General features: G+C 37.0%; 1 protein-coding gene across 10 annotated transcripts in view; it reads right to left on the bottom strand.

Annotated features, from left to right (window-relative positions):
• Positions 1-13,758, bottom strand: part of UTRN (utrophin) — a 627,344-nt gene that overhangs the window by 481,845 nt on the left and 131,741 nt on the right. For all 10 annotated transcript variants that reach the window (XM_023729352.1, XM_023729345.1, XM_004368852.2 and 7 more), the window contains one exon: positions 6,927-6,988. In XM_023729352.1, the coding sequence (XP_023585120.1) occupies positions 6,927-6,988 (62 nt within the window). The remainder of the gene's footprint in view (positions 1-6,926; positions 6,989-13,758) is intronic.

The following is a 13,758-nucleotide window of genomic DNA, read 5'->3' on the forward strand; positions in this document are numbered from 1 at the left end:
AATATGAAGCAGGTAATTACGATCAAGGGTGTTTTATGGTCAGAGGAATGAAAACCAAGCGACCCGAAAAAACTGGCTAATAATTTGCCTGAGGTCATAAAGAAATGAGCAGCATATCCAGGAATAAGTGTTTAATTGCTTAACTCTTAGCTCTTTTAGATAATCATTGTCTTCTGAGCGCTTCATAACTTTTCAAAATCCAACAACCATAAGTTATTCTACACTGTGTGACTTTTCAGCAGACTCACGCTCCAAACCTTTGTGTACTCTGTGAAATATTAATAAGGATTTGTAGTAAAAAGAATATGTATTTATAGTCGGTGCTATCTTAGCTACTGTTTTTCCATATATGGTTAAAAATTATAACAGGGCTTTAAACTCATATTATTCAATATTTTGAAGCTCTTTACCAAATCTCTTATCAAGGAATTAATTGGGCCAATTTTAAATTTTATTTTTCTTCACTCTGATAGTAGTAGGTGATCTGACATGAAGAACCTGTTTCAGGGAATTAGGAAAATCATATCTTTAAATATATGTCTTTAAATCGAAATGGTTATTTAATGACCTTTCCAGCCCAACTCCAGAACCAGGCAAATAGGAAAAATTTGCATAGCTGGATTTGTCTGTTTATTTTAGTGAATAAAGGCAACAAAAACCCAGATGTATTATATTCATATCCATTAAATAATATAATTTACGACATTCTGCACTCAATTCCACATTCCACTCCTATCTCTTTCCAACACAACCACCTGTGACTTACTTATCAAGATATAACATTAGGTATATTAAATGAATATTTGCATCATTGTCATTCTGTCACTTATTAATCCTCTAAATATTCGCTGAGTGCCTACTCAACGCCTGAAGCTGTGTCAGTGAAGAAAAGAGACACTTCCTGCACTCATGGCTTACCACAGTCTAGGGAGGAGACAGAAAAATATTTTCAGATGCAATTATTTAAATTACAATTATGGTAAGTGCTTCAAAGGATAGATAGCGCTTTGAGAGTTCAGAACATATCAACCCTAGTCTGGGGGCTCAGAAAAGGCATCTTTGAGGAAGTGACACTTAGCTAAGATAAGAAAGAAGAGTAAGTAAGCATTGGTCAAGAGAAGATGGAGAGAGCAGCGTGTGTAAAGGTCATAAGAAGGCCCACAGGTATGGAGGCAAGGGCATAATGAAGGAAAGTAAAGGAAGAAGAAATTGGGGGTAGGGGAGCAACTACGTAGAGCCTTAAAAGACAAGGAAAAACAATGGGAAGCAACTGAAAAGATTTTACAGAAGAGAGAGATACTCAGGCTTACATTTTAATATCACTCCAGCTACTCTGTAGCAAATGGAAGGTGGGATAGAGAAGGCAGCATGGAAAGGAAGAACTAGGTATGGATTATTATAGTGGTCCACGTGTTAAAGGATGATTTTCAAAAAAGGTAAAATCATGACTCTCATACAAATGTAAAATTAACGTGTGTCAAAGACTTTAATTCATTAATTGACAAGGGTACCAGTGAGGTATTACAAAAGGTTCAAAGGAGAATTCAAAGAACCACTAATTTATATGCAATAAAGGAAAGTTGAAATAAATTTACTATAAATGGAAAAATTAGTCTATCCAAGAGGCAATAATCAATTGCACTCCAACTCATCTGCATTTTCTTAAATAAGAATCTTTGCATTATAATCGGTTTTCTACAACTTACAGAGTCGGGAGTGCCTGGGTGGTGCAAACAGTTAACTCACTCAGCTGCTACAGAAAGGTTGGGGCTTTGAGTCCACTCAGAGGTACCTTGGGAGAAAGGCCTGGTAATCTGCTTCCAAAAAAGAAGCCATTGAAAATCCTATGGAGCCCAGTTCTACTCTGACACACATGGGGTCACCATGCATTAGAGTCAATTCAACAGCAACTGACTTTGTTTTGTTTGTTTGTTTTAAGTAGCTCAAAGATAATGAAATACAGAGATAACCAGGATGACTGAGCCAGACAAGACACTCACTAATCTCCTATTGCTCTTTTTAAAGTCTTTTACAATTTTTCCTAACACACATCTTAGAAAAAGGAGGTGTCAACTAAAGATAGAGAAGAGTAGACAATCTTGAATATGTATGTGTATGTGTGTATGTATTAGAATCAGCAGGATTTGGTGTTTCATTGGGGTAGGGACAGGGGCCAAAAGGAAAATAACCAGGGAAGTGTCTATTTGAAATTCCTAAATGACAAAAGATGCCATCAGTGCCTGTCCGGATTTCTCTGTAGAGGGGCCCACCTGGCAGGGAAGAATCAGACCCATGGCTAATTATATTCTAAACTCAACCAAAATATACCAAACGGTATGGATAAAAAGAAAATGAAACAAAATTCATTGTCTTCAACAGGATCTGTTTCTCTCTCGTGCTAGCCTAGGAATACAAAGTTGTCCAGCAAATAATAAGTGACACCATGTACAAACATAAGCTTTCCCCAGCTCATGGAAATCTCCCAATCTAGATCTGTGTTAGTTTTCTCCCAACATCACCAGTGTGGAGGCAGCCTAACTTAAGACAAAGCAAAGACAAAGACTGCAGACATAGTTTAGTACCGCTGCACAGATCTTCTGTCTCATTATATCCAAACACTCATAATTTCTTAGATAAATTTCTCCTAAACCGTTACCATGGAGTCTATTCCGAATTATAGTGATCCTATGGGACAAAGTTGAACTGCCCCCTAGGGTTTCTTAGGCTGTAATCTTTACGGAAGCAGACTGCCACATCGTTCTCCCATGGAGCTGTTAGTGGGTTTGAACCTCCGACCTTTAGGTTAGCAGCCAAATGCTTTAACCACGCTGGCACAGAAGATACACCAATTCAACAGTTTCTATATGTACAATTCAGAGAGACTGGTTACATTCTTCAAGTTATGCAACCATTGTTACCCTCCTTTTCCAAATTGTTTCTCCCCATTAACATAAACTCACTGTCCCCTAAGCTTCCTATATAACCTTTCGAGTTACTGTTGTTAATTTGATTCCATATAGATAGACAAAAGAGCACAATGCTCAAGGCAGACATTCTTTACTAATTAAGCTAAAATACTGTTTGGTTCTTCTTCCAAAACATATTTGTTTCTTCTTCCAGCAGTCCATTGTATATTCAATATTCTTCACCAACATGGTAGTTGAAATGCATCAATTCTTCTCTAGTCTCCCTTATTTGTTGTCTAGCTTTCGCTTGCATATGAGGTGACTGAAAATACCATGGCTTGGGTCAGGCGCACCTTAGTCCTCAAGGTGACATCTTTGCTTTTTAACACTTTCAAGAAGTCTTTTGCAGCAGACTGGCCCAAGGTAATATGTCATTTGATTTCTTGACTGCTGCTTCCATGGGCATTGGCTATGGATCCAAGCAAAATGAAAAAATTAACAACCTCTATCTTTTCTCCATTTATCATGATGTTGCTTACTGATCGGGTTGTGAGGATTTTTGTTTCCTTTATATTGAGGGGTAATTCATACTGAAGGCTGTAGTCTTTGATTGTCATCAGTAAGTGCTTCAAGTCCTCTTCACTTTCAGCAAGCAAGGTTGTGTCATCTGCATCACAGGGTGTTAATGAGTCCTCTTCCAATCCTGATGTCATGTCCTTCTTGATATAGTCAAGCTTCTCGGATTATTTGTTCAGCATACAGATTGAATAAGTATGGTGAAAGGATACAACTCCGACACACAACACATACTTTTTCTTATTTTAAACCATACAGTATCCCCTTGTTCTGTTCGAACAACTGCCTCTCAGTCTATGTACAGATTCTGCATGAGCACAATTGGAAGTATAACCAGAATGGTCCTTAGAAGCAAGGGTAGCGAGGCTTCATCTCACTTACTCTGGACATGTTATCAGAAGGGACCAGTCCCTGGAGAAGGACATCAGGCTTGGTAAAGTAGAGGGTCAGCAAAAAAGAAGAAGACCCTCAATGAGATGGACTGACACAGTGGCTACAACAATGGGCTCAAGCATAACAAAGATTGTGGGCATGGTGCAGGACCGGGCATCATTTCGTTCTGTTATATAAGGGGTGGCTATGAGTTGGAGCCGACTCGACAGCACTTAACAACAACATTGTTTGGTTAAGTTAAGGAGTCCTGGTGGCTCAGTGGTTAAGCCCTCAGCTGCTAACAGAAAGGTCTGCAGTTCGAATCCACCAGCTGCCCTGTGGGAGAAAGATGTGGCAGTGTGCTCCCGTAAAGATAACAGCCTTGGAAACCTACGGGGCAGTTCTACCCTGTCCTATAGGGTCACTATGAGTCAGAATCGACTCGATGGCAACAGGTATTGTTTGGTTTAAAAAAGACTTCAGAGGAGATTTTTGGTTTAAGGTTTAAAGATTATCTGCTCACCATAACTGTTGAGAATTTTTTGAAAGAATTCAGGTACATGACCAAATGATCAACACACACTGAGAACTGTCAGAAAAGAAGTCACAGGACAATTACAAGGAGGGTACTTTTAAAGCTCAAAGCAAATGCATACTTCAGAGTAAACAGCAGCAGTACTGGGTTCAAGGTGAGGCTCTGCTCCTAACCTTGAATGTGTCAATAACAGCTCTAGATCTCGAAATAAAGCAGCTCTACTGGGTGACGCTCCAGTTCAACAGTCTAGAATGTTCTGTCAAGGTGATGTCTTATCTGAACCAAATTCATGGCAATACTCATAAGGTTAAACATTTCCAGTTATTCTTTCCCAATTGTCATCTCTTCTTCTACACACACCCTCTCCATAACCTTTTGTGCTGTCTACTTCTCTCTATTCTCACCATCAGGTACAAAAGTAATTTATCCAGTTTCAAATGATCCTTAATTTAGGTTTACCAAGGCTACGATACTCTCAAATTGCTCTTCAATGTCAGTTCAAACGCAATCCTTCCCAGTGGCTAAACTTAGCTGCTAAAAACTAAGTATGCTTAACTTGTTCTCGCTAGATAGAGAATGACCGCGTTATCCCCTATGACGGTTAATTTTATGTGTCAGCTTGGCTAGGCTGTGGTTCCCACTGGTTTGGCCAAACACTAGTCTAGTTGTTGTTCCACAATGTAATGTCATGACCTGCCATAATATAATGCAATGTAATGCACTCAATGAATCACTTGAAAAGGGAGTTTCTTAAGGGTGTGTTCTGCCTATAGACTATAAATAGACATTTTGGCAGAATTCGCTGTCTTCCTTCTGCATTCTTTCTGTTGCCTGACCTACAGATCTTGGGACTCAAGCCTGCAGGAGTGTCCTGCCTGCCACCTAGCCTGTACATTTTGGACTTACCAGCCCCCACAATCTCATGAACCAAACTCATGAAATATATATATGTATCTCGTTGGTTCTGTTTCCCTAGAGAACCCTAAGACATCCCCAGTAACAACTGGGATGGATAATTTTACACATATGAGCACTTCTGAGGCCACTGGGATAAAGCACCTCATATCCACACTCTCCCAGGTGCTTAAACTATGTTGCCCAAAATATAGTCACATGCAGATGAATACTTTAAATGTTTTGAATAATGTCAAGTCCAAAACGCAGCTGTTACCCGTACCTCTAGAACAGAACAAATTAAAATTTCATCAGAAAAGGGCTTCATCTGCTTTGGAACAATCTTAAATATACCACCAATTAGGCAAGTATTACCTTGTGACCCTTCTGTCAAAGTCAGTTTTCACATTCCTTGTACTCTCAGAAGCAAGATAAAATATCCCGTGGCAAAAACTAAGAAAACACTGCAATCAAATAATCAACTAGAAATACTGGGATTACAACAATTTTTAAACGGTGCTGTTACTCAAAGTCATCCTAAAACAGCCTCGTTTTTTAACTCAAAGAAAGATTAGCCTTATTTTTTGGACTTTTGCACCTCAAGTAGAAAATTTTGAAAAATAACTCATAATTAAAATAGCTTTCTTAAAAGACCACCAGGGTGTTTCTCTGAGAAACCTCTATTTTTCATCTTGCTACAGTATAGTCCTGTAATCCATTAGAGGGAGTCCCTGGGTGGTGCAAGTGATTAACATGCATGGCTACTAACCAAAAGGCTGGAAGTTCAAATCCACCAAGAGGCACCTGAGAAGAAAGACTTAGTGATCTACTTCCAAAAACCAGCCATTGAAAACCGCATGGAGCACACTTCTACACTGACACACACGGGGTCACCATGAGTCAGAAATGACTCGACAGCAATTGGTTTATAATCATTAACCTGAAAAGTACCTCCCGATCCAATGGTAGTGGGCAAAATTACAACTTCAATAGCCATAACCAACTGACAGTCATATTAGAACAAGTTTGAAAACAGCACTGCCAATTCTTCTCTTCAGCATCCTCTGCCACTAAAAAATTTATTAATCAAAATGTTGATTATGGTCCGAATGGCTAGACATGCTGAGAAAGAACAGATCTTTGGGGAAAAAATAAGCAAATACACACGAAAAGAAATCATAAGGCAGGTAAGCATTATTAGCCACATCCACAAGAATGAAACATCCTCAGTATTTTTGCACAGGATAGAAAGTCTGCATGAATGATAATAATTTGGTTTTAACTAGGCAAAATTAAATCGTGATCTTTTTTAACTAAGTGAACACAAAGAAAATTTTCCAACTGATGTATTCATTTCCTAAAACCCCGGATTCACGGAGTCAAAACCAGCAAACCATTAGGTTAGGTATCTGGAGAATGTCAGCTCAAACCAAAGAGCATCACATGAGCTGACTACATGAACACCAGTATTTCCATTTAAATATATTTTAGAAGAAAACAGACGATGCATAAGATGTATCTGCATACTCAAAAGATTTCTGTTAGGTAACCTTCCATGGGGAAAATTCACTGCACTTCCACCGAACTCAAGAGTCAGAATGAGGCATTTGAGTCATTTTAAGGATTTTGAAAGTCCCAGTTACCTTCGAAAATCGAGCATTTATCCATTTGGTAAAGGTCTTCTTCTGTACGTCATTGTGTTCATCTGTAGTGAGGGAAAAGGAGAGAGAAAAGTATGAGAGTTTGTACCTTTAGTAAGGGTATTATATAAGATTATCTCCATCCTGGGGTGTTTAAAACAGTCCTATTAGTAGAGCTCATGAGGTACAATGATCCACCGCTAATGAAAAGTGTGATGACTGAAGAGTTCTTCATTTCTGGAGCCTGCTAATGGCTAGAGCTGATGGAGGCTCAGGCACCTTTCCCAAGAACCTGGCTCTTTGCACCGCACCAGCATATTGCTGCCACTTACTACCACCCGGGTTTGTGGGATAGTAATAGGACCTTGGAGCCCTGGTGGTGCAGTGGTCATGCGATCGGCTGTTAACCAAAAGGTCAGCAGTTTGAATCCACCAGCAGCTCCTTGGAAACTCTATGGGGAAGTTCTACTCTATCCTATAGAGTCACTGTGAGTCGTAACTGATTCAACGGCAAAGGCTTTGGCTTATTTTTAAAATGACCTTACTTTGTAAATATTACACTCTTTGCTGCATTTTGTGGTTTTGAGTAAATTTTCAGCATGATAAAAATTTTAGCGTGCTCGAAACACAATGAAGTGATCCAACAAAAACTAAGGAATTCACGATTTGCCTCCTTTTCACACAGGTCCTACACCCCCAGAACAGAAAGTAGTATAAGGTTTATAGTTAATTCTGCAGCCTATTTTCCTGTAGTAAGACTGACATGACAAGGATTCAGGGGCAGATTAACCAGAAAGCACGGTACGCACCGGCTTACAGTAAGCAAGGTATGCACGGGTTTCATTCTGCTTACTTACTATTCTCTAGTGCACAATTCACCTGTTTTCACCAATCAGAGATGTGGTGAAACCCATGTGAAATTGTGCACTACAAAAACAGGAGAAACTGTGCACTATAGATTAGTAAGTAAGCACAATTAAGCCCTTGTGTATCTTACTTATTGGGTAATCCATCCCTGCTGAAGAATTTTATGATCTCAAGCTATAAAAACCATCTATACATTTTACAAAGAAAGAACGCAAAGGAGTATAGAAAAATCAACAGATTGATTTAGATTACAAGTTCATTTTCTCAGCCACGACAAATGAAAAATGACCTTTAAAAGATTTCTTGAAGACAAAAAGATTTATTAGTAGATATGAGGAGGCCTTGTTGTGTAATAGAAAGAGCAAAGGGCTTTAGATCCAAAGACTACTGTATCCCAATCCACTTACTGTGTGATCTCAGAATAGTCACTAGACCATCTCTCAGCCTCATATCTCTCACCTGTATCACAGGCTATTTATACCTAGCTTGCAAGGGTTATGTGAGGATTAGTGAATATAAGTGACAAACACTTGGCTAAGAGATGGTATTTAACCCTTGTTACTGTTAAATTATTACTATAGTGTATTAAACAAGGCAGACATATATATGTGTGTGTGTATATATATATATATTTTATACCCTTTCTGTTATTACAGAACGCAACAGGAGACTACGGACAGCTTATAAAGGGAAGAAAACTTTCCAGTCATACCCTCTTGACCACTCCCCAATTCTCTATTAAAACTAGCAAAACAGTCTGGTCCTTACTCCCCTCCAGAAGGAGAGTTTGTAATGAAAAGGTCATTCGTGGAATAAACATCACAGCAGCTCCAGAAAAGAGTTTTACAGATCTATAAAGGTAACTGGAGACTGGCTCCAAGTCACAAAAGGAGTAATTGGTATAAAAAAACAAAACCGCTCTCCAAGAAACTTCTTGATGTTAATTGTGCTGAGAGGTGACCTTTCCTCCAGAAAGGACAATGTAGGCAGCATCAGCCCCTATTTCAGGGTTCCAATCAATGCCACACACAAGTCTTTTATGATCCAAGAGGACTTAATTATACACACTCAATGTCCTAGCCTTGCCCATGATACCCGAGAGGGACAAACCGGAAATACACTCATAATATAAGGCTGCTGCACATGTGAACTTGCAGAGGGCGCTATACCAGGCTTATCAAAAAGGAATTTAATATTAGCTATCAGGGCAGGGGACACTTGGAATATCCAATTATTTGTCCCACTTCCTTTAAATAAATCTACAATTTACTTTTGTAAACTTTACCATATTTATTTCCTAACCCTATTAACAAAAATATGTAAAAGTCATTGTCTTACTTTACAGTATTCATACAATTTAAGAATTTTTTACCATAAATACGGGGGAAATTCTAAGAGAGAAATATTATTACATTTTATTCTCTCTTAACCTCTTTTCAGAAGTTTTAACTTTCTTATTTTCAAAAACATATTAAAGTATTTAATACTATCTGTCTCAGTCATCCAGTGTTGCTCTAACAGAGACACCACGAGTGGATGGCTTTACAAAGAGAAGTTTATTCTCTCACAGCCCAGTAGGCTACAAATCCAAAGTCAGGCCATCAGCTCCAGGAGAGCTTTCTCCCTCTGTTGGCTCTGGAGAAAGGTCCTTGTGATGCATCAGTCTTTCCTTAGTCTGGGAGCATCTCAGAACAGGAACCTCAGGTCCAAAGGACACGCTCTGCTCCTGGTATGAGGTTCCCACATGTCTCTGCTCGCTTCTCTCTTTTATATCTCAAGACACTATTTAATCCTGTCAACCTCATCAGTATAACCTCATCACAGTGACAGAATTTACAACACATAAGAAGATCACATATAATCTCATCATAGTGATAGAATTTACAACACATAAGGAAATCACATCAGATTACACAATCATACAACACTGGGAATCATGACCCAGCCAAGCTGACATATATTTTGGGGGGACACAACTCAATCCATGACGCTATCCCCTCCAGATAGAGGAGACAAAGACATGAGTGTCTATCACCTTATCAAATGATAAACAAGATTTTTAAATTTTATCAAATATACAATAAAATCAAATTTTAAAAATAGATTTCCACCCCACACTGAGATGTTTATAAAACTTAATAAGGTAATGTTTGTACAATAGTCTTTAATCTTTGACTCCAATCAAAGTCTGAATATGAGTCGAAGTAACTGATATGAAATAAACTATTTGCTTGCAAAAGATAAGCTGTCTACCATCCAAATATTTTAAATATACTCTAAGATTAAAAAAAAAAAAAAACTCCAAGATTTATAAACACTGCTGTGTATTCATTTTCCTGATAAAACTAGAGAGAAACAAATGGGTTCACATTTCAGTTAAGACTGAAATAGTTCTTATTACCCTTTTTTTAGACACACACACCTTTTATCTTCCACCACACAGGAATTCAGCAAAAGAAAAGGAATTAGCCGGAGGCTTTTCAATTATGAGATTAAAAATGCAACAAATTTTGGAACACTTACTGATGTAGAACTGCCCAAGTCTCTCTATCAGGGAGGTGAAAATATGCTAGCAAAGCGGTACGAGGACAACTAAAACTCTAACATGCTACCCTGCTAAAGCAGTGGCCCTTTTACAAATGTATACAGAACTTCGACCAGTCTAAAATTATTTCAAATTTCCATGAGCAAGCCAATTAGTCATTTTAATTTCTCCAAAATAAAAATATATATGTATAAACATAGATTTACAGATTACTAGATTATTTACATATATATTAAATGAGTGAGTATAATTACACTGTAAGCCCACCTTCTCTAAATTTATTCAGTTTTCTAAATTTAAACAAGTGTTTCCTTTAGATTTGGTTTTTAGAAAGACATTTAGTTTCTTGAAGCCTTGCTGGCTTAGCAAATCTTATCCGATAATGACCTTTCTCCATCAGGGGCACGAACACGGGACTGAATTAGGAGAAGAAAAATGTGTTAAATCCCTTAAGGATGATTTTCCAAATTCTTCCTCTAAATATCTTGCTTTTCTTAAAATGCTTTTGACATGCTCACACAGATCCACAGGCCTTCATTGCTGCCTAGCCTCGCATTTTATTTCTGTGGCAGATAAGAGGAGTGAAGCAAAAAACATCAACCACGCTGTTCGATAATTCTTCAAGGAAAGTGATTTGAAACATTTTCACTTCACTAACTCACATACATATCGAGAATTCTTTTAGCAAAATTTACCAACAAGTCTCAATTTAAATCCTGAACTGGAAATGTGGCAGAGAAATTAGGGATCTTTTTTTCCTCTATGAAAACACACATGTCTTAGGAACAGGCAGACAACCATTAAAACTCTATTACTATTAGAGAGAAAGTATTATCCTCTAGTACAGCTTTCGAAGCAATTTAAGAGTATCCGATTGGCTGGCACTAAGCTAATACGAGTTCCATAAAACCTAGCTATTCAGAAAAGAAGTTGCTAGACTTTAAGCCAAAAAAGAAATGTTGGATGATTTAAAAGTTAGGTTGACTTTATTAAAGCCTCTTCTACAAACATAAAATTCAGCACACCCTGGAAAGCCAGTTTTTCATTGGCAAAAAAGATTATTTCAGAAGCAATGAAAGTAATTCAGACTGTATTCACTTCTCTTTCTGGGCCCGGTAGGTCCATGCATCACCTCCCAAATAAAACTCCTACTAAGACTTAGTCATGTCATTCTTCTCTCTTGTTTCCTCATACCTAATTTTTTGATCAATGAATAGCACCGATTCATTTATTCAAACAGTATTATTGAAATATCATATTAAAATACATAAAAATTAACATAACAATGTATAAAATATTATAAAGAAATAGAGCCAAAAAGAGACAGGCTGCTCTCAAGCCATCCTGAGTTTATTTTAGTCAGCCTGCCACCCTCGGAGGACCTAAAAAAAAACTTAAAATTAAAATGTACTTTTCGAAATTGTCAAAACTACCTAGGCATACAGGAAATTTAGATAATGAACATTTTCAAATAATATTTTATAAGTTTTTAGCTCTTATACTTTGAAGTATATTTAAGCTTTAATGCTTAAAAATGCACTTAAGAAAGAAAATGAAATAAAAAGCATCCAGATTGAAAAGGAAAAATTAAACTCTCTCTATTTGCAGATGACATGCTCTTGTATCTAAAAAATTCTAAGGAATCCATGAAAAAACTATTAGAACTAATAGACAAGTTCAGCAAGCCTGCAGGATACAAAATCAATATATAAAAATCAATTGAATTTCTATACACTTGCAATGAACAATCTGAAATGATGTTAAGAAAATTCCATTTATAATAATATCAAAAAGAATAAAATGCTTAGGAATAAATTTAGCAAAAGAAGTGCAATATTTATACTCTGGAACTACAAAACAGTGTTCAAAAAAATTAAAACGATATAAAGAAATGGAAAGTAAACAAATGCTCATGGATTGGAAGACCTAATATTATTAAAATGATAATACTTCCCAAAATAATCTACAGATTGAAAAAAATCCCTATGGGAGTCCCACTGGCTTCTTTGTAGAAACTGACAAGCTGATCCTAAAATTCATATGTAAACTCAAGGGAATGAAAATAGCTAAAACAATCTTGAAAAAGAACAAAAGTGGAGGACTCACACTTACATGTATTTCAAAACATACTATAAAGCAACAGTAATCAAGATAACGTAGTACTGACATAATGAAAGATACAAAGATCAATGGAACAGAGAGTCCAGAAATAAACCCATCTATCTATGGTCTATCGATTTTCGATAAGTAAATATTCAATGTGGAAGAACATTCAGTGTGGAAAAAACACTCTTTTCAACAAATGGTGCTGGGACACCTTGATATCCATATGCGTTAGAATAAAGCTAGACTCTTACCTCACACCATATACAAAAGTTAACTTAAAATATATCGAAGTGTAAGAGCCAAAACTATAAAACTTAAAATATAAGGGTAATTCTTCATAATCTTGAATTTGGCAAAAGCTGCTTAAATACAACATGAAAAACACAAGCAAGAACTAGGGAAAAAATAAAAGATAAACTAGACTTCAACAAAATTAAAAACTTTTGTGCTTTAAAGGACACTATCAAGAAAGCAAAAAGTCAACCCACAAAATGAGAAAAAATATTTGCTGATCATACATGTAAGGGATTCGTACCTAAACTGTATAAGGAACTCTTACAATTCAACAATAAGACAAATAACCCAATTTCAAAATGGTCAAAGGGTCTGAGTAGACATTTCTTCAAAGAAGAGATACAAATGGCCAACAAGCACATGAAAAGATGCTCAGCATCATTAGTCATCAAGTAAATGCAAATCAAAACCACAATGAGATACCACTTCACACCAAGTAGGATGGCTATAATCGAAAAGTCAGATAACAAGCATTGTCAAATTGTGGAAAAATTGAAAAGGTCATACAATGCTCATGAAAATGTAAAAAGATGCAATCATTTTGGAAAACAGTCTGGCAGTTTCTCAAAAAGTTAAACATACTCACCATTTGGCCCAACAATTCCACTCCTAGATATATACCCAAGAGAAAGGAAACATATCTACATAAAAACGTATCCAAGAATGTTCAGAGCAGCATTATTCATAACGGCCAAGAAGTGGAAACAACCCAAATGTCCATCAACTGATCAATGGATAAATAAACTGTGGTATACATCCATACAATGGAATATTACTTGTCCATAAAAAGAAATGAAGCACTGATACATGCTACACCATGCATGAACCTTGAAAACATGCTAACTGAAAGAAGCCAGTCACAAAAGATCACGTATTTTATGGTTCCATTTATATGAAATGTCCAGAAACAGCAAATCTACAGAGACATAAAATAGATTAGTAGTTGCTTAGCAATGGTGTATGGGGGGGGGTAATAGCTAAAGGGTATAGAGTTTCTATCTGGGATAATGAAAATGTTCTAAA

The sequence above is a fragment of the Trichechus manatus genome, unplaced genomic scaffold (genome assembly GCF_000243295.1).
Source record: "Trichechus manatus latirostris isolate Lorelei unplaced genomic scaffold, TriManLat1.0 scaffold00002, whole genome shotgun sequence".
NCBI lineage: Eukaryota > Metazoa > Chordata > Mammalia > Sirenia > Trichechidae > Trichechus > Trichechus manatus.